The sequence below is a fragment of the Salpingoeca rosetta genome (assembly GCF_000188695.1).
Source record: "Salpingoeca rosetta unplaced genomic scaffold supercont1.4, whole genome shotgun sequence".
NCBI classification, from domain to species: Eukaryota; class Choanoflagellata; order Craspedida; family Salpingoecidae; genus Salpingoeca; species Salpingoeca rosetta.
Window position 1 is genome coordinate 1,660,960 of NW_004754930.1, and position 19,742 is coordinate 1,680,701.

The following is a 19,742-nucleotide window of genomic DNA, read 5'->3' on the forward strand; positions in this document are numbered from 1 at the left end:
CGTCATCATCATCATCATCATCATCATCATCCGCAGAGGCAGGTGCGTCACCCACGCTGGAAGACATGACGCCGGAGACACGGCAGTTCCTTGCCTCGTGCAGGCAGATGGCGCAGGACAAGCACGAGCTGCTCTCTGGCCAGCTTGGCGCACGCAGCATCACCACGCGTCTGTTCTGGGTGACGCGGTTTGGGCGCTCCAACCCGCTGCTGCCACTGGCGTGCCGCCCGCCCGCGCCAACGGCTGGCATCATGTGGAACGAGACGCACCTGCGCACGTTCCTGCGGGACTTCCTTGTGTATGATCTTGGGTTGACGGCGGCGGCGGCGTGCAAGGCGCTGCAGCTGCCAGCCACCGTCACCACGCGCTCGTGGCTCGGCAGCGATCCCTGGGCCGCCACAGACACGCCATGAGGCGGGCTTGTGTGCGTTTGCGTATGTGTGTTCGTGTGTGTTTGTGTGTGTTTGTGTGTGTTCGTGTGTGTTCGTGTGTGTTCGTGTGTCTGCGTGTGTTCGTGTGTGTTTGCTTGTGTGTGATATTAGCGAGTCGGGCTACAAATGCCTCTTGCTTGCTTGCGGTGCGTTGCGGTGCGTTGCCTATCTTGGCGTTGGTGGTGAGGAGTGTGTGTTCGATCAAGCCCACGCGTCTGCTTCAATTGCTTCTTCTCTTGTGTGAATGCGTTACTATCTGTGCACCTTCATCGTTCTTCCCTGATGCTGTCAGCCGCGCGCCAAGTACACGATGCGACCACACAGCCAAGCTGGTTGCTGCCAATCGAAAGAACAAGAACATGTGGGTGGCGTTGGCGAAGAAGCAAGAAGGGGGGGGGGGTTGAGAGGGAGGGAAGGGTCAAAGTTGGAAACACACAACAAACAACAATCACTCACACAACAACCCGCCAACAACGACGCCTGCGCACAAGCGAGCCAAGACAACTGCGCCTGTAGCGACTCCGACAGAGACCAGCAGCAGCAAGATGGCGAACCGAGTGGGCAAGGTCGTGGCAGACACGGCCAGGTTCTTCCTGTGTGACATGCAGACCAAGTTCCAAAGCACCATCTGTCACTTCCCAGCCATCCTCGAAGTCAACCGCCGCCTGGTCAGTGAAGTGTTGCTCTTGTGTGTGTGTGTGTGTGTGTGTGTGTGTGTGTGTGTGTGTGTGTGTGTGTGTGTGTATGTGTGTGTGTGTGTGTGTGTGTGTGTGTGTGTGCATGTGTGTGTGTGTGTGTGACCAGTGGTACTGCCAGAGTGCGTGCTGTGATGCATGTGTGCTCCTGCCTGTTGTTGTGTTTGGCAGGTGGAGGCGTCGCGGATCATGAACATCCCGCTGACGGTGACGGAGCAGGTAAGGAGGGTCAACTCGTGCGGCTGTGAGTGGCTGTGAGTGGCTGTGAGTGGCTGTGAATGGCTGTGAGTGGCTGTGAGTGGCTGGGCTGTGCGGGACTATGAGTGAGTGCTCTTGTGGGCTCGTTGTTGTTGTGCCACACATTGGTGATGTTGATCCGCTCAGTCCATCACGCACGTCTCACGACGACGCTCCAACGTTTGCGTTGTTTCCCACCCTGGGCATTGGCGGGATGCAGTATCCCAAGGGTACGTGCAGGTTCTGTGTGCCTCCGTATCACATGGATCTGTTTGGCCGTGTTTGTGCTGCTCTCTCCACAAGATGGGGCGAACGATATGGAAGAAGCTGCAACCACTCAACTCAACTCGTGTTGTTCACACACACATACGCACACATACACATGCACACACTGTCTGTCTCTCTCCCTCTGTCTGCCTGTCTCTCTATCGGTGTGCAGCCCTTGGCGCCACAGTGCCAGAGCTGAACATCCCAGAAGGCCTCGCGTACCCCAAGACCAAGTTCAGCATGGTCATTGACGAGGTTGTCAAGGATATGGAGAAGGAGCCCGAGCGCAACAACATTGTCCTCTTCGGCATCGAGGTGTGCGTGGTTGTACGTGTGTGTGTGCGTGCATGTGTGTGCGTGCATGTGTGTGCGTGCGTGCAATAATGTTGTGCGTGGTTGTGTGCGTACGCGTGTGTTAGTTGTTGCAAGCTCGTGTTGTCATGCCACCACCAGGTGCAAACACGCTTTCTGCCCCAGTGTCCATCCCCTCTCTCACGACAGCACTCTTCGCACGCCGCGGTGGTCAGACGCACGTGTGCATCCTGCAGACAGCGCTTGATCTGCTCGACAAGGGCTACTCTGTCCACGTCGTCGCGGACGGCGTCTCGTCCCGCAACATGGTTGACCGCATGTTCGCCATCGAGGTGTGTGTGTGTGTGCATGTGTGTTTGTGTGTGTGCATGTGTGTGTGCATGTGTGTTTGTGTGTGTGTGCATGTGTGTGTGCATGTGTGTGTGTGTGTGTGTGGATGTGTGTGTGTGTGTGTGTGGATGTGTTGGGCGCGTGTGTGTTTTCGTGTATGCGTGTGCGTGTGCGTGTGCATGTGAATGCTAGCTCTTCTTGCCATTCTGCACCTCGTCGTCTTCTCGCATCCTCCCTTTCCTCCATCTTACACCACCACCACCACCACCACCACCACCACCATCTTAACCATTTCCCAGCGCATGCGTCATGCCGGGGCGCACATCACCACGTGCGAGTCCATTCTCTTCCAGCTCATGGGGGACAGCCGCAACCAGCACTTCAAGGAGATCCAGAAGCTCATCATGGACCTGTCCCCAGACTCTGGCCTCCTCTCTGGTCGCTGATTTCGCCAGCACACACACACACACACACACACACACACACACACACACACACACACACACACACACACACACACACAACCGCACGTGGTTCCTACCACCATCTCACATGCATGTGCATCGTGCACAGTGCAGCTGTCACTGATGCTTTCAATTGCTGTTCCTTTAATCAAACCCGCATTCGCGTACACGTTCTCGCAATCAAGTACAAGTGCATCATCAATCATCACCTCAAAGCTGGAAGGAAACATGTCGCATCAGCTGTCGCATCGTCCAAATCACCACCACCACCACTACCACCACGGTCATCAGTGCATGTCCACCTTCGCCCGCTTTTCCGGCACATCTCCATACTGTTGCTGCTGTTGTTGTTGTTGTTGCTGCGCTTGTCGCTGTATCCGTCGCACCAGCTCGACAACGGACGCAACGCCGCCCGTCTGCACATTCAAAACGCATGGTATTGGGTGACAGTGGTGAGGACGCACACAGGCACAGACAGAGACAGACAGACAGACAGACACAGACAGACAGACGGACATAGACACAAACAGACAGACACACAGACACAGACAGACAGACATAGACACAGACAGACAGACGGACAGACACACAGACATAGACACAAACAGACAGACGGACAGACACACAGACATAGACACAAACAGACAGACACACAGACACAGACAGACACAGACACACAGACACAGACAGACACAGACAGAGACAGACACACAGACATAGACACAAACAGACAGACACAGACACACAGACATAGACAGAGACAGACAGACACACAGACACAGACAGACAGACACACATGCACAGACACACCACACACAGACAGACAGACACGCACACACACACACACACAACAAAGCACGAAGCACGAAGCAAAGGACAGCTGCGCTGACCGCGTGTGTGTCCTCGAGGGCCTCCTCCATGATGCAGAGCCACTCCATTTCGCTGAAGACGCACGTGTTCATGGCTGCACACGACAGGGCGACCGTCTCTGTTGCCTGAAGACCGTTCAGACGCGTGCGCAATCGCTGCTCCTCTGCCGCGTGTTCCTCTTCCTCCTGCTCCACGAGCTGCGGGCAGCATGGCAGTTGCACGCGGTAGTGGTGGTGGTGGTGGTGGTGGTGAGCCCGCATATCTGTCGAAAGGGCGACGCAAGGCGAGCAGCGGCGCAGCGCGAAGTTGTATTCACACGCACACACATGGACAGGCAAACAGACAGGGATTGCTTGAACATACACGCTTGCGATATTCAATGGTGGTGCGTGCATAGTCGACAAGAGGAAAGGCGTCGAGTTCTGCTGCAGAGAGACGGGCCAGCTGCTGCTTCGTCTGTCGCCAGGCCGGCGCGTGCATCGCAACGAGCAGAGACCTGAAGGTGGACGGCGGGCCAGTGTGAGCGGGAGCACGCCCGTGAGCATTGTTAGTTTGGTGTGTAGCCGGGTGGCAGGCAAGCCGTGTGACAAAGATGGACAGCTGAGTATGTATGTGTGTTCGTGAGGGTTAGGGCTGGTACGGCTTGGCAGGATAAACGAGCCAGCGTACCTCAGCTGCTCATACGACGCAGCGGTGCCCTCTTGTAGTTGTTGTTGTTGTTGTTGTTGTTGTTGTTGTTGTTGTTGTTGTTGTTGTTGTTGTTGTTGTTGTTGTTGTTGTTGTTGTTGTTGTTGGTTGCTCTTGCGCTTGCCTTTGCGGCACTCGTCCATGTGTGCCAGCATCTGCAGAACGGGCAGAGGGACGTGTGGGGTGTGACCAGGGTGGATTTGAGTCAAATCACATCAAGCACACACACACACGCACACGCACACAGTGTCGTGCCGTCAAACCTATGCCTTAAAGCCCCTCCTTCCACATACACGTGTGAGCACCTGGTACTGTTCCTTGTAGCCTGCGCCACAGAGCGGGCAGAGGGAGGGTGGCTGCTCGAGGTCTCTTGGGCGCTCCCAGGTCGATGCCTTTGTGTTGTTGTTGAAGAAGAACGGAATGCCGTTTGCGTCGTGATACTCGACCCACGCGCCTGCTTGTCGAACTAGAATCGGGCTTTGTTGACCATCCGCACGCGGGCTGTTGCGGCTGCTGTTGTTGTTACCGCTGCCATTGTTCGCAGTAGACGCCACTTCTACCGCAGCTTCACTGCCGCTTGCCTCCATGATCAGCGAGGGGCAGGTGGCTGCATGTGAACAGAGCGCAATAGTGGGGTGGGGAAGAAAGCAAAGAGTGAGCGTGGTGGTGTGGTGGTGTGTTGTTTCTTGGTTCCGTCCGACTGCCGAATGTTGATGCGCATCATTCGCAAATCGTCACAACTTTGCTTGCCAGCTTTGATCAACAAGAAGCTGTTGTCGCGCATCCATTCAACGTTCATCCACACTGCACCTGGCTCAACCAGCGACAAAGTTTGTTTGGGTTTTCGTCTGTGCTGTTTGTCGTCGACTTTGGCCACTGCGTACAACCCCCTCGACATCATGTCAAACACGGATCGTGGAGGCGGTCCACAGTCTGCCTCTCTGCCCATGAACTACTTTGCTTCTGTAAGGCAATGCGTGTGCGTGCGTGTGTATGTGTATGTGGTTGTGTCTGTGCCTGGCGCGTGTTGGTGTGGTTCGCGTGCTTTGGTTTCCGTTGTGTTTGTGTGGTTCTTGTTGTGGCTTGGTTGGAGTGCTGTGTGGGAAGTGCCAGCGTGCCTTGGCTCCATTTGTGCTTCAACCTGACCGGCTACCGCTCTGCTGTGTGTGTGTGTGTGTGTGAACACCAGCCTTCTCCAGCTCACCTCGATCTTGTCTGCGCGTGTTGCTTTGCCCGCGGGTTGCTTCGCGTCTTTACCCTCCTGTCAGTGGGAGGTCAGCAACCGGCTGAATCCAGGCTGGGTTCCAAGGTACACGCGATGACAGAAAGAAAGAAAGAAAGCATGAAAGAAAGAAAGAAAGAAAGCATGAATGTGATTGGTTTTGCTCTGTGTCACTCTTCGGCACAATCATTACCATGACTTCCATCGCCATCCCCATCTCATCGGTGACTGCCGTGCACACACACACACATACACACACACACACACACACACACACACACACACACACACACACACACACACATACACACACACACACTCGTGGGTCAGGGAGCTGTTGCTGAAGATTGACCACATCAAGCTGTTGCAGCCAATTGATGTGGACAGCACTCGCCAGGAGATCCTCAAGTTCCCAACCCGCTCCATCGTCGTTGCTGTGTCTGCTGAGGTGCCATCGCTGTGCCTGTTTGAAGTGCCAGTGTCGCTGCTGTTGTACGCGCTCTCCTGTGCTTGTGTTTGAGAACAAGGGGCCGGTTCGCTGTTTTGTGTGACTATGCGATGTGGTGCCATGCATGGCGTTGGGGCAGTGTGGTGTAGACCAGTGTTGCGCACTCATCCTTGCATTCATCTCTGATCACACGCACCGCGGCCCATTTCTAACTCACCCATTGTGTGTGTGTGTGTGTGTGTGTGTGTGTGTGTGTGTGTGTGTGTGTGTGTGTGTGTGTGTGCGTGTGTGTGTGCGTGTGTGTACAATCGTGGCAGAGTTCGCGGCGCGTGCTTCGCTCGAGCGAGCTTGATCTGGATGCCGACAACAGACTTGATACCGCTGTCCATCTCTCCTTCACTCTCCCCGTGAGTGCTGCTGCTGCTGCTGCTGCTGCTGCTGTTGCTGCTGTTGCTGCTGTTGCTTGCGGTGGTGGTGTGCATGCCAGCACATTTGTTTGTTTGTTTGTTTGTGTGTGTGTGTGTGTGCATGTTGCTTATGTGTGTGTGTGTGTGTGTGTGCGTGCTTGTCGATGCGTTTGTGTGGTTCCTTGTCTGCGTGATGCTGATGTGAGTGCCCACCCATTTGCCATCGCCCTGTTGCCGCATGCGCAGTATGCTCACTGCTTGAAGAATGACCTGAGCAACATCGTGACCATCAGCATCCAGCGCCGAAAGCGGTGCGTTGTGAAATGAACACTGCTGCTTTGACCTGTTGTGTGTGCAATGCGTGTACATGTTTGTGTTGGCATGTGCGCGTGCGCGTGAAGTATAGTGCTCACGGGTTTGTGTGGGCATATGTGTGCATGTGTGCATGTGACTTGGATGACGACAGGTACAAGCACCGGCCCATCAAAGGCTACAAGACACTCGGTACCAGCACCATCAACCTGTCACAAGTGAGCATTCAACACACGCACACGCACACGTTCAAACAACTGGCATGTCTTGCTCTTTCTCTCTCTCTCTCTCTCTCTTGAACGTCATGTAATCGCTACCAAGATGCTCACACACACACACACACACACGCACACACACCCACGCACACACCCACGCACACACGCACCCACGCACACACGCACACACCCACCCACACACCCACCCACGCACACACCCACGCACACACCCACCCACGCACCCACCCACGCACACACACACGAAACATCTCGGCTGTCGGCGGCAGGTTCTGCAGCACGACTTCAGCGGGCAGGTGGAGATGGTGGATAAGGAAGGGCGGGTCATTGGCGTGCTTGGCATTGAGCGTGCTGTCACCACATCCATCGAAGGGAAAACCACACAGGGTATCCCCATTGATGCCTGCCTTCTCGCACTTGCTCCTGCACCCGCAGCCGTGAAAAGTGTGCATGTGTTGGTGGTATGCGTTTGTGTTCTGCGACCGGAGCCTGTTCTGCGTGTGTGTGTGTTTGTGTTTTTTTTTTTTTTGTGTGTGTGTTGTGGTTGTGTGTGCATCTCGCTCATGACTGTGATCTGTGTCGGTTTGATCGCATTTGCGCAGATGATGGCGCTGATTCGGACGATTCTCTCGAGGTCGCGCCCCACCACTCTGGTGGCATGTGTCCATGTGAACTTGTTGAGGGTTGTTGGTGTACAGATCGAAGCACGCATACGTTCACCATTCACGGCCATCACCCTCACCATCGTGTCGTGATCTGTTCATTGCTCTGTGCTGACATTTGTACAGGCGAGCGACATTGAGGACGAGGACCGCGCACGCCGCCCGCAGTGAGAACACCCACTCACCCACCCACCATCCCACACACACACACACACACACACACACCCTCCATCCCACGCCCATACCCCCCCCCCCCACACACAAAGTGCACACACACACACACACAGACAGACAGTACACACAGACAGTACACGTGGTGGTGTCTTGCTGATGACAGCTTTTGTAACTCGTGCCTCGGTGTGTGCGTGTGTGTGTTTTTGGCGTGTGCGTGTGTGCGTGTGTGTTCAGGCGAAAGCCCATCGGCCAGCTGCGCAAGTTCATGGCGCGCATGATTCACGATCCGATGCTGCTCTCCAAACTCAAACGTACGCGGACGCAGACACCACATGAGCCAATGCATTCCTCCACCGCCCATGCCACCATGTGCTCCGTTCTTTGCTTTGCTCGTCTCGCTTCTCGCCACTCCATTCTCCATTCTTACTTGCGATTGCCCGTCGGCCATCACCACCAATAACCAACAACATCAACAACCAACATCAACAACATCACCACCATCACCACCAATAACCAACATCATCAACAACCACCACCACCAACATCACCACCACCGCCGTGATGTGCATGGTGACAGGGCGACGGCGCAATCGGGCGCATCCGCCCGAGGGCCAACAGCCCGGCACCGAGGATGAGGATGATGATGACGACGACGACGAGGCTGAAGGTGCCGGCATGTGGAAGTGCACGCGCCTGTTGTGGCTCCTGTAGAAGAAGGAGCATGTGTGGCTGCTGCTGCTAGTGGTGTGTTGCGGTGTTTGTGCTGCTGTTGCACAATGGCACAGGCTCATTCCTGCCGTGTGCTCGTGCGCGCATGTGTGTGCATGTGTGTGCATGTGTGTGCATGTGTGTGCATGTGTGTGCATGTGTGTGCATGTGTGTGCATGTGTGTGTGTGTGTGTACAGAGCTTGACGAGATTGCGCTGCTGGAGATGCTGCGCATGGGATCCGAGGTCGCATCGCTCTACAGCGACGAATCAGACACAGACGACGTCCCCGTCACAAAGTCAGCTCGCAGCACACACATGCACCCTTGTCCACACTCTTACAGACAAGACACTCTTGCACACACACACACACATACAGTCACACACAGACTCATACACATGCACACATGCACACATACACACACAGTCACACACACAGTCTCACACACTCTGTTGGCAACTCACTGTTCTCGACCACATCCCTCACTGCTTCCTCCTTCCGTTTCTTGCTGCCCATAGCCTGCCGTATCTTGCGCCGTTCTACGGCCCGCGAACAGGGCGACGTGCGGGCGCGCCGGCAGCAGCGACCGGCGCGCACCACCGCCACAGCCTCGGCCATGCACACGGCCTCGGTATCGGGTACACGAGCCATGCACAGCAGCAGCAACAACAACACCAAGAGCCGCAGCAGCAACAGCAACAAGAGCCGCAACAGCCACAGACACAGCAGCAACAGCCACAGCACACCGGGCGGTCTGTTGCCGCTGCGTTTTCGCTGCCGTTTGGCCAGCGCAGCCCCGCCGCACCCGCCCAGCATGCACCCAGGACCCCGGGCAGGAGGTGTGTGCGTGTGTGCATGCATGTGAACGTGTGAGCATGTGTGTGTGTGTGTGTGTGCATGTGTGCGTGTGTGCATGTGTGCGTGTGTGCGTGTGTGCGTGTGTGTGTGAGCGTGTCGCCGAAAGTACATGTGCTCTCAGTGGCTTGGTTGTTTGTGGGGACCCTGTTTGGTTGATTTCGGCTGACGCCAGCTCACGTCTCTGCTCCTCTCTGTATCTGTTGTTCCATGTGCAGCCGCAACAAATCAGAGAAGGATGGTACGTCTCTGTGTTGCTCTGCCATGCACGATTGCTTGCTAACATGCATGTATGCACCTGTGCACTGACCTGCCGAAGGTTTGCCCTCCCCACGCGCTCTCCTTTTCATATGGTTCATGTGTACATGTTTGCATGTGTGTGTGTGTGCGCATCTCTGTGCGCGCGCGTCTGTGTGTATGTGTATGTGCACCTGTCGTCGTGTGCATATGCCGCCTCCTCTCCCCCACCCCGCTGTCATGTGTTCAGCAGCGGAATCGCCCACGCGAGCGCAGCAGCTCTTCCGCGCGGGCAGCCTCACCCGACGTCAGTGGACAGCACCCGTGTCGTCGTCCATGCTCCCCTGCCCTTGTGTCATTTATGTCATTCGCGTCGCTTGCGTCGCTTGCATCGCTCGTGCCGTTTGGGCAAATTCCAACCTCTTTTTCCAAATGCTCTGAGAGCTGGTCTGTTCGTGTGTCTGTGTGCGTGTGTATATGTGCATGTGCGTGTGTATGTGTGTATGCGGTTTAGGGTTCCGTTGCTGTTATTGCCGCTCTTCTCACCACAACACCTGCGTGCTGTCTCCATCGTGTCGTTGCTGATGTTCTGCTATTCTGTGCAGAGTACGCGTCACCGCCCAGGTCAGTGTGGCATGACGCGTGTGTGTTTGACGTGTTTGCACCTCTGTATCACCCCTCTTTGTCATGTGCCCCTGTGCGTGGTGCGTTGACCACAACTTGCCATGCTCCACTGCTGCATCCTCAACGTTCACGCCATGCCATGCTTGCAGGCATCAGGGTCTCTCCACATCGCCGCGCGTCTCCCGCAGCGACCTGGTGCGACACACACACACACACACACACACACACACACACACACACACACACACACGCACACACATGCATGAGAAGCCGAGCATGCGCATGCCAAACACTGCACACGCGTGACTGCTTCCTTGTTCTCCTTTCCTGCCCTGTTTGCCTTTGCTGTTCTCCCTCCTCTATTCACTTCAATACTGCCACCACCATCATGAACCCCCCCCGGCCCACACCAGCCGCCGCCTGCTGGCCTCGTTGCGACGGCGCCGGACGAAATTTCCGCTGCGCTGGAGCGAAACCCGGACTGCGTTGTGGTTGGGTGCGCATCTGACCGCATGTACACGGCGCTGGTGCAGTCATCCTCCCACCCGCTGCACCACGCGCTGACAGAGCGCGGAACGGCGACGGAGGCCATTGTGCTGCCGGACGATCCATCCAGGGCGCGGGCTTGCATCACGACGCTGCTGTCGACAGCGGAGAGCATGGCCAAGGACCGGGAGGCGCGATCGGGCGTGCGCACGGGCCTGCAGCCGGCATTCACATGCGTCGTGGTCACCGACGGCACGGCAATTGCGCGGCTACTGGATGCGATGGTGAGCACCACGACGCGCGCCAGGTGCCCGCCCTCGTTCCGCGTTGTGCCGTCGGACAAGCAGGACCACCTGTGCCGGCGCATCGCTGCTGTCGACAGCGAATACCAGCTCCGCTTTGGTGGCGACGACTGGCACATGCTGGTACGGCGGTGGGGTGAAAGGAAGTGAAAGGGGGGTGGAGGGGGGGGGGGCAACGTGTGTATGTGTACTGTGGTATATCGGGTGCGAATATTGTATGCAGTGTATGCGTGGCCCGTGTATGTTTGTGCGCTTGTTGTGGATATCTGTTGAACCGGGTGCGCATCAGTGTCTCATGATGAAACTTGTTGTTGCCACACGCCTTTGTGTGTGTGTGTGTGTTGCGCTGGCCTGTGTGTGTGTGTGTTGCGCTGGCCTGTGTGTCACTGATGCTGTGCAGTTGTCGCACTACTCTGTGGAGGCGGCGAGCCAAGACCAGGTGCTGCAGCGGCTCAAGACGTACATCACCACCGCCACCCGCCCGCTCTCCTTCGAGGCCGGGCAGGTCCAAGGTCTGCATGACGCATGCAAGCGGTGCACGTGTGTGTGTGAGTGTGAGTGTGAGTGTGAGAGTGAGAGTGAGTGTGTGTGAGTGTGAGTGTGAGTGCGGGTCATGTGTGAGTAAGTGTGTGCGTGTGTGTCTGGCTGTATGAAGATCAGAATGCGTTGCCCGCACGCCTGTTCTAATTGTGCTTGATCGTGTTGCCACACCTTCCGTTTCGTCTCTTCGCTGTATGTCACTCACTCACATGCCCCATCGCATGACATTGTGCCCACGCTTCATGCTGCGTTCTCATCACCAGTTCAAACGGACAAGGAGGGCTCGGAGTCGCTTGTGTTTCTGTCGCGGGTGCAATTTGGACTGGGCGATCCATCCGATACGGACCTCTCCTCCTCCACGCCGCGCGATGATCTCGACATTGAGCTCGACTTCAAGCCCGTGCCGCGGGAGCGGGAGGACGCAAACATGGTGCGCTTTGCTTGGGTTGGGGTATTGGGGGGGGGGGAGGTTGAGTGAAGGGGAGTGGAATGCAGTGGGGTGGGGAGGTGCGCGTTGGATGAGTTGCAGGTGGCGACAGCCTTTCGTCTCAAAATCATACGCACACACACATCCACCCTCACACACTCAAACATGCACACACACATATGCACACACACACACGCATGCACACACACACACACTAACACACACACATCCTAACACGCACGCACACACACATACACATACACACCCTAACACACACATGCACACACACACATACACACACACACACACACTAACACACACACACACGCATGCACACACACACACACTAACACACACACACATCCTAACACGCACGCACACACACATGCACACACACACACATGCGCACACATATGCACACACGCATACACACACACACACACAGACTGGGGTCAAAGGGACGATCAAGGCAGTGGTGATAGAACGTATTCAGGACCCGTTTACGGCGGAGCAGCCGAAGCACGGGCGGCTGAAGCTTCACGTGACACGTGGCCCGCCCAAGCAGAAGATCAAGCGGCTGATGACCAAGAAGGAGCTGGAAGGCAACCTGGACGTGGACGCAGAGGCCGTGCTGTGCAAGCCGTCGCGCGGAAAGCCGAAGCTGTGCTTGGTCGTTGATGGCTGCATCTACCCCGACATTGATCAGTGCTACATCACTGGTGTTCACCCAAGCACCTCCCGCCGCATTGCCATTGGCTCTTTCCCTCCTGCATCCTCCTCCTCTGCTGCTTAATCACCAGGCCCGCAGCCGTGTTGTGTGGTGTGTTGTCGGTGTGATGATGAGTTTGTGGCTGAGCAAGAAGAAGTGTTGTTGCTGTTGTTGTTGTTGTTCGCCGAACATTGTTTATGTTTTGCATTAAACTTCTACAACAACGGCTATGGCAGACCAGCACAACAAGGTGTGTTTTTGTGGCACCCCCCCACCCCAAAGCACCCACGCTCATGCCCACGCTCATGCCCACGCTCATGCCCATGCTCATGCCCATGCTCATGCCCATCCGCGTACAGGCGCAAGGAGAAGGAGAACAAAGGGGTGCTGAGCGGGCTGCGTTGATTGAGGAGGTACTCGGCTTGCAAACAGCATTGGACGGTGCGTTCGAGCGCATGTGTGCGTTGGTGATCATGTGTGGATGGAGCCTGCATGGAAACTTGTGAGCGCACGACATGATTGGTGTGATCTTGGAACTTCGATTCATCTTCTCGTTTCTATTTTTTTTTTTGTGTGTGTTTGTGTAGCGCTCTCTGAGCGGGTGGACGAAGTTCGGGAGGAGAACGTTGGCCTCAAGCAACAGAACCAGGTGCGTGCATGTGCAAGGGAGTTGTACTCGTGTCCAGCATGAGCTACGGTCCTTTGCGCTGTCGTCTTTCCTGTGTTCCCTCTCTCAATTGCCCTGCGCAACATTTCCTCCTTCTTCCTTCCATCGCAGTCGCACACGCACTCACATCACATCAACCGCATGCACGCACATCTCCACTATCCCATGCCATGTGCTACGCACATGCTGCAGCAATTGACCCAGTACATTGAAAACGTGATGGCTGCTGCCACGACAGAGACAAGCGCAAGCCAGGGCAACACCACCACTGCCAATGGGAGCAGCCGCAACAGCAGCAGCTCCACCTCACGCTGACATGATGCCTCTCCGCCAACCCGCTGCTCGTCTGCTCTTGTCCTTCCTCTTCAAGGGCAATTTTGACGTTGACTGCCAATTTTGACTTTGATAGTAGACTGTTGTTGATATCTTCCTGCGATGTTCCTGACCCGTGAAATAAAGAGTGATTTTAGCACCGTAAATTTCACGCCTGGCGGATGGTCTGTGCCTTTTTCTCTGCGTCGCGTGTTCCTTCCCCTTCCACCGCACACACAGACAGCCAGGTGAGCGATATGAGCGTGGTGGCGGATGAGACTGGGCGAGTGAGGCCTGTGGTGGCATTGAGTGTACATGCGCGCGCGTATGTGTATGTGTGTGTATGTGCGTGCACGTGTGTGCGCGCGTGTGTGTGAGGTGTTGATGAAGGCGCGCATCTTCGCTGAGCAGCGACGGCAGCGTGTGAAGCAGCATGATCCAGGAACAACGAACGAACACCCCACTCGTGCTCGTTTGTGTTGGTTGTGGCGCACGTGATGTTGAAGCTTGGGCAGCAGCCATGCATACCGCTTGCAAGCCGAAGCAACAGAACACCGGCCGAGCCGCCAACGTCACTCCCACTCGCATCATCAACACCAGTGTTGCGAGTGCGTGCGTTGTGGCAGCAGTGGTGGTGAGGCCAACTCAGCAGCAGCAACAGCAGCCCACACGACACGACGCGATGCAAACGACGCGATGCAAACGCCGCGTGGTGTTGGTGCTCGAGTTGGGCGACATTGCCGTGACAAGAACAGCACTTGTGGACGTGTGGCGCGTGTGGCCATCCACCCGGGCGTGCATGGCCCTGACATTGAGGAGGAGGATGCCATCGCAAGAACGATACACCCGCCACCAGCACCACAAAACACTGCTGCAACACACTGCCTCCACCTTTACCCACTACTGTTGTAGCTCACAACACACGCACTGCACCGCTGTTGTGTGTTTCCTCTTCTCTCCCTCTCTCCCTTCCTACCCTTGTTGTTTGATTGTTGAGCAGGATGTCCAAGGAGACCCCTCAGCTTGGCCCCGACGTGAGTTGTGCATGACCTCCTTAAGCAATGTGTCTTACATGTTTGCGTCTGTGCTGATTGTCTTCATCTCCACACTCGCACACACACACACACACACATCCAACGCGCGCACACCATTGCCGCCTTGCTTCGCACGCGTACTCACCACGACCACCCTCCCCCATGCTTGCTCCAATCAGGTCAAGGATGGCGAGCTCGTCTTTGGCGTTGCACACATCTTTGCGTCCTACAACGACACTTTCGTTCATGTGACTGATCTTTCTGGAAAGTGAGTGAAGCGGCGCCTCATGCTTGTACATCACATCACAAGACTCCATTTGTTACTACGTGCTTGTCCTTGTGCGTTGCTTGTCTTTGTCTTTGTGTTTGTTTCGTGTTATCGTAGTGCTTCGATCGATCCTGTATTTATGCTGCCCTGTGGAGCTGACAACATCTCACCATTTCGCTTTGACTTCTTGTCCTCGTGCTTAGGGAAACCATGGTTCGTGTGACTGGCGGTATGAAGGTGAAGGCCGATCGCGATGAGGTACGTCGCCAGTTCATTGTCACCTGCCACTTTTTTCCATGTGTGTGTGTGCGTGGCGTGTGCGTGTGTGTGTGTTTTCATCGTGTGGCACCACGCTGCTCTCGTTTGCTTTCCTCCCCGTCTGCACTTCTCTCCGCCGATTCCCTCCTACTTTCCCCTTTTTCTCATCTTTGCATTGCGTTTTTATGTGCTTGTGTGCGTGCTTGCGTGCGTGTATGCAGTCGTCGCCATACGCTGCGATGCTTGCCGCCCAGGACGCCGCTGCCCGCTGCAAGGAGCTCGGCATCACCGCTCTTCACATCAAGCTCCGCGCCACCGGCGGTGTGCGCTCCAAGACCCCTGGCCCCGGCGCGCAGTCCGCGCTCCGTGCCCTTGCCCGCTCTGGTCTCCGTATTGGCCGTATTGGTGCGTTCAAACTGTGGTGTATGTGTGTTTGTGTGTGTGTATTCGTGTGTGTGTGTTGTTTGCTGCAGCTTGCTGTGGGGTTGCGTGTTGTTGCGTGTTGCGTGAGGGTGTGCACGTTCCGTGCTCGTCCCCCGAGTCCCTGTTTCTCCTTGCAACGCATGGCTCACATACCTCCACCCACCACGTCAATACCATCAACAAACAATTGGCAGAGGATGTCACTCCCATCCCCAGCGACAGCACAAGGAAGAAGGGTGGTCGCCGTGGTCGCCGTCTGTAAACCACACATGCACGCACACATTTTGGCTTTTTGGTCCCCAGTTCTTGGTGTGTGAGTGGCGGCGTTGGTGATGATGTGTTTGTCTCCTTTACTTGAGATGTACGTGTGCCATGACGGTTCCCTCCCTCACAAGTACACGTGCATCAACGGACAACCGACCACGTATTCGAGTGTCTGTGTGTGCTGGTTGTGGTGAAACCTCGCGGTTGAAAACTTGCGCACATTAATTTGAGTGCAGCGTTTACTTGTCTGTGATTGTCACGAGCAGAGCGTAGAGTGGGGGAAGGGGACAAGGGGTGTTTGTTGGGAATGCAGAGATAGAGAGAGGGGGGGGGGATGGAGCGAGTCAACACACGCACAGACAAGACAGACACGTGAACACACACACAAACAGTCAAACACACACACACACACACACACACACACACACAAACAGTCAAACACACACACACACACACACAAACAGTCAAACACACGCGGCATCTAGTCGTCGTCTTCCTCTGGCCTCCAGATGTCGTTGTCTTCCACGTATTGTACAATGTTCTTTGCCGCCGAGGCACCGGCATACACCACTGTGGGAAGCACAACGGTGATGCCTGCAAACACAAGAACGCTGGCCTTGCTTGGCATCTGGGGAATCAGGTCGTGGCCAGACAAGCCGCTTGTGGACCGCCGCGCAACCAGCGCAGCGCCGTTTGGCCTTGCCGCACTTCTCGCGGCCCGCACAAGCGTGGTTCCAAGCATGGTTCTGGGTGTTGCAAGAACGAGCGCAGACAAAAAAGGGTCAGCAAGGAAAGACGGCCAGCAGCGGAATGGCCAAAGGCAAGGAGGAATCTCAGTCAGAGGGTGTGCGTGATGAGTGTGCGTGTCGTGGGAGGTCAACAAGGCCAGGAGGTGAAGGAGGAGAATTGAACGATCGGCAAGTGCGGGAGAGCGCAGTGTGAGAAGAACACACGGACAGCATGGACAACGCAACTACAAGACCACCCCAGTGCTTTCATGGCGCAGGCAGGCACGGGAGCAACGCAAACACCAAACATGCACACGCACGCACACCCATCCAAACATCACAAACACCACCACCACAACAACACACGAACCTCCTCTTCTTTTTCCTCTCTTCCTTCTCGGCTTGCTTGGCAATCAAAATGAAGGCTCGACTATTCGCGGAAGATATTCGTAATTTGTGCCGCACACTCAAAAAGGCAAAAGGGCAGCAGCCAAACCGTTCACTCTCCACTCACCACCTGCTTGGTTTCATGTCAACGCAGTCCACGTTGTTCGCCCGCCAAGCAAGCCAGCAGCCAAGTTCTCGCGTCAGCACGACTCACCTCACTTGGGAGCCAAAGCAAGCAGCACTTGGGTTCATAGTTGGTGTGCGGGTGCATCTGCGAATCCGAACCATGGCACAAGACGAAGCAGCCATGCTGCATGAGTTTGAACACCTCAAAGCAGAGTGAGTTGGTGTTTGGGTGGCAACAGCAACGGCGTATGCGCGCGCATGTGTACCCGTGTAGGTTGGTCGGCGGTTGGTCGGCTGGGATAACCGCCTCCCTTGAGCTCGTTTATAATCTTGTACCTGTGTGTGTGTGTGTGTGTGTGTGTGTGTGTGTGTGTGTGTGTGTGTGTGTGTGTGTGTGTGTGTGTGTGTGTGTGTGTGTGTGCTGGGTGTCATGTTGCGTCATTTAGGCATGTTGGGCTTCAACGCATCACGGAGCACGCTTGCGCGTCTGTCCACCTGAGCCCCCCCCCCATCATCCAACACCTGGATCGTGTAATGGATTACTCTTATTCGTTGTGGTACCTCATCCTCAATCGCTGTGTGACTGTGACCATGTCATCGCTGTAGACGGTACAAGCTCGAGGTACAGGAGTGTGAGGCAGAACTTCGCTCCGTCGAGAGTGGCACGCATGCGGAATTGGTCAGCGAGTGGGAAGACATCAACAAGGAAGAAGCAGAGGAGCTACGAAAGCTTGGTTGGTGGTACTTGTCAACTGCCTTTGTCTCACCCGCGCGTGTGTGCATGTGTGTGCATGTGCATGTGTGTGCATGTGTGTGCATGTGTGTGCATGTGTGTGCATGTGTACGTAGATGGGTCGCATGCTGTGGTTGACGCTGTTCATGTGAGCAAGTCGAGGGTTGTTGCATGTTTCCTGCAGATCAGCTGCACGAGTAGCCGTCTCCCTGCTACTCAACCCCGCAAACCCACATGTTCACACAATTCACACACGTTTTCCTTGTCTCCCAAACATGGATTAGACGAATGGCGGGACAAAGCGGTAGGTGTGGATTGTGAGCACAGCATGAGTTGTGCAGGGTCGAGGGGTGTGTGTTTGTTTGTTTGTGGAGCCAGCCATTCACCTCCACCTTGCACTCATGCTCCTTGCACGTATTCCTGCGGATCATTCGCTGACCACCCTTTGACACATTCACACACGCACACACACATACACATACACATACACCCATACACACACACACACATACACACACACACACACACACACACACACACACACACACACACACACACACACACACACACACATACATCACAGCTGGCCTCGGCAAAACTGATACGCTTTACGCTTGAAGATGAAGCGCAGCGAACCTTTGAGGCACGTCCCAGCCACACCCACACCCACACCCACACCCACACACACGCACACACACACACACGCACACACACACACGCACACACACACACACATTCTTGTTGCATACGTTGCAAAAGGCCATCATGTGTGCGCTGCCAACACACCCACGCACTGTCCTCACACTGCACCCATGTTCTTCGTGCCTGGTGTCATGGTGGCAGGAGGAGCTGAGGCTTGTGCAGGAAGAGCTGTGCGAAGCGTACAAGCGTGATCAAGAGAGCACGGTGTTACAGTACCTGTTCGACAAGCAGAAGCCAGGTACGTGAAGTGACATCAGGCGTCGTGCGACTTGATGCCCCTGCGCGTCACACGGCATTGTTGTCATTGTCAACGCTCGCATGGTGGTGGCCGCTATTGTTCTGCTGCTGCCTGTTTGTGACGACAGTCTCGCTGCAGCTACTGACTGCCCTGATCTTGCCTCGCCATTGTAATCGTCGCTCCTCCTTGCTTGCCGATAGAACTGATGCAAGCCACCGCAGAGACGAAGAAGCTGTTCCCACACTTGTGCGTCTCGTGCATTGTGTGTGTGCGTGTGTGTGCGTGTGTGTGTGTGTGTGTGTGTGTGTGTGTGTGTGTGTGTGTGTGTGTGTGTGTGTGTGTGTGTGTGTGTGTGTGTGTGTGTGTGTGTGTGTGTGTGTGTGTGTGCGATTGTTGGTTTGTTTGTTTGCGCGTTTGTTTGTTTGTTTTGTTTGCGTGTTTGTTTGTTGTGTCGATGTTGCGCGTTTATGCTGTGTTGCCCCACCCCATTGTCTGTCTCTTGTTCTCTGTTTCGCTTCTCCTTACATTGCTGCATGACTGCACTTTTCCCCGCTGTGCCGTTGTGCTGTGTCCACACAGGTGGGAGCAGAGTTCGCGCAAGCGCCAGGACGCGGGCGGCAAACACAAACACAAACACAAGCACAAGCACGACGCAAGCCAGAAGAAGCAAGCACAGCAAGGCCAGCCCGGGCAGGAGAGGTTACCCGCTGGACAGCAGCAACAACAACAACAGCACGCGGAGACGCCGCGGCAGCGACGAAGACGGCAGCTGCCGCCCATTGTGCACATGCTGCACCCATTTGACATCCACCAGGACCTCTTCTTGCTGCAGCGCACATCTTGACGCTGTGTGTGTGTGTGTGTGTGTGTGCAATTGGCTGCGACAAGTATTGACGCGTGTGCAGTGGTGCATCTCTTCGGGTTTTTCCCGCGTACTCGATGCAAGCGAGCGTGCTTCTTGGC

General features: G+C 55.5%; 8 protein-coding genes across 8 annotated transcripts; 6 read left to right on the forward strand and 2 right to left on the reverse strand.

Annotated features, from left to right (window-relative positions):
• Window positions 1-31: 31 nt before the first annotated feature.
• On the forward strand, window positions 32-490 carry PTSG_01429 (uncharacterized protein). The gene has a single exon (XM_004997347.1). It carries the CDS (start codon window positions 66-68, stop codon window positions 411-413), a length of 348 nt encoding a protein of 115 aa, XP_004997404.1. The 5' UTR covers window positions 32-65; the 3' UTR covers window positions 414-490.
• Window positions 491-867: 377 nt separating this feature from the next.
• Window positions 868-2,941, forward strand: PTSG_01430 (isochorismatase domain-containing protein 1). Its single transcript, XM_004997348.1, has 6 exons — window positions 868-1,099; window positions 1,298-1,345; window positions 1,584-1,593; window positions 1,803-1,945; window positions 2,158-2,274; window positions 2,572-2,941. Exons 1-6 carry the CDS (start codon window positions 977-979, stop codon window positions 2,716-2,718), a joined length of 588 nt encoding a protein of 195 aa, XP_004997405.1. The 5' UTR covers window positions 868-976; the 3' UTR covers window positions 2,719-2,941.
• On the reverse strand, window positions 2,870-5,001 carry PTSG_01431 (uncharacterized protein). Its single transcript, XM_004997349.1, has 5 exons — window positions 4,599-5,001; window positions 4,276-4,448; window positions 3,970-4,102; window positions 3,627-3,803; window positions 2,870-3,152 (listed from the first exon to the last, which is right to left on the reverse strand). The coding sequence occupies exons 1-5, from the start codon at window positions 4,878-4,880 to the stop codon at window positions 3,024-3,026; spliced, it is 894 nt and encodes a 297-aa protein (XP_004997406.1). The 5' UTR covers window positions 4,881-5,001; the 3' UTR covers window positions 2,870-3,023.
• A 27-nt stretch (window positions 5,002-5,028) lies between these two features.
• Window positions 5,029-12,864, forward strand: PTSG_11728 (uncharacterized protein). Its single transcript, XM_004997350.1, has 21 exons — window positions 5,029-5,258; window positions 5,562-5,602; window positions 5,846-5,963; window positions 6,281-6,370; window positions 6,617-6,681; window positions 6,837-6,900; window positions 7,185-7,302; window positions 7,518-7,549; window positions 7,704-7,744; window positions 7,986-8,062; window positions 8,329-8,418; window positions 8,658-8,757; window positions 8,978-9,298; window positions 9,533-9,555; window positions 9,802-9,858; window positions 10,157-10,175; window positions 10,325-10,370; window positions 10,589-11,086; window positions 11,364-11,475; window positions 11,767-11,933; window positions 12,376-12,864. Exons 1-21 carry the CDS (start codon window positions 5,193-5,195, stop codon window positions 12,721-12,723), a joined length of 2,493 nt encoding a protein of 830 aa, XP_004997407.1. The 5' UTR covers window positions 5,029-5,192; the 3' UTR covers window positions 12,724-12,864.
• On the forward strand, window positions 12,853-13,778 carry PTSG_11729 (uncharacterized protein). Its single transcript, XM_004997351.1, has 4 exons — window positions 12,853-12,889; window positions 12,999-13,080; window positions 13,227-13,288; window positions 13,499-13,778. The coding sequence occupies exons 1-4, from the start codon at window positions 12,869-12,871 to the stop codon at window positions 13,619-13,621; spliced, it is 288 nt and encodes a 95-aa protein (XP_004997408.1). The 5' UTR covers window positions 12,853-12,868; the 3' UTR covers window positions 13,622-13,778.
• Window positions 13,779-13,780: 2 nt separating this feature from the next.
• On the forward strand, window positions 13,781-16,054 carry PTSG_01434 (ribosomal protein S14). The gene is made up of 6 exons (XM_004997352.1): window positions 13,781-13,866; window positions 14,619-14,652; window positions 14,832-14,920; window positions 15,124-15,178; window positions 15,400-15,583; window positions 15,796-16,054. Exons 2-6 carry the CDS (start codon window positions 14,620-14,622, stop codon window positions 15,861-15,863), a joined length of 429 nt encoding a protein of 142 aa, XP_004997409.1. The 5' UTR covers window positions 13,781-13,866; window position 14,619; the 3' UTR covers window positions 15,864-16,054.
• A 292-nt stretch (window positions 16,055-16,346) lies between these two features.
• Window positions 16,347-16,827, reverse strand: PTSG_01435 (uncharacterized protein; the record flags this gene model as incomplete). Its single annotated transcript, XM_004997353.1, has 2 exons — window positions 16,347-16,611; window positions 16,823-16,827. The coding sequence occupies 2 exons, from the start codon at window positions 16,825-16,827 to the stop codon at window positions 16,347-16,349; spliced, it is 270 nt and encodes an 89-aa protein (XP_004997410.1).
• A 279-nt stretch (window positions 16,828-17,106) lies between these two features.
• On the forward strand, window positions 17,107-19,733 carry PTSG_01436 (uncharacterized protein). The gene is made up of 7 exons (XM_004997354.1): window positions 17,107-17,319; window positions 17,713-17,840; window positions 18,124-18,143; window positions 18,423-18,482; window positions 18,683-18,779; window positions 18,980-19,025; window positions 19,359-19,733. The coding sequence occupies exons 1-7, from the start codon at window positions 17,123-17,125 to the stop codon at window positions 19,621-19,623; spliced, it is 813 nt and encodes a 270-aa protein (XP_004997411.1). The 5' UTR covers window positions 17,107-17,122; the 3' UTR covers window positions 19,624-19,733.
• The last annotated feature ends 9 nt before the right edge of the window (window positions 19,734-19,742 follow it).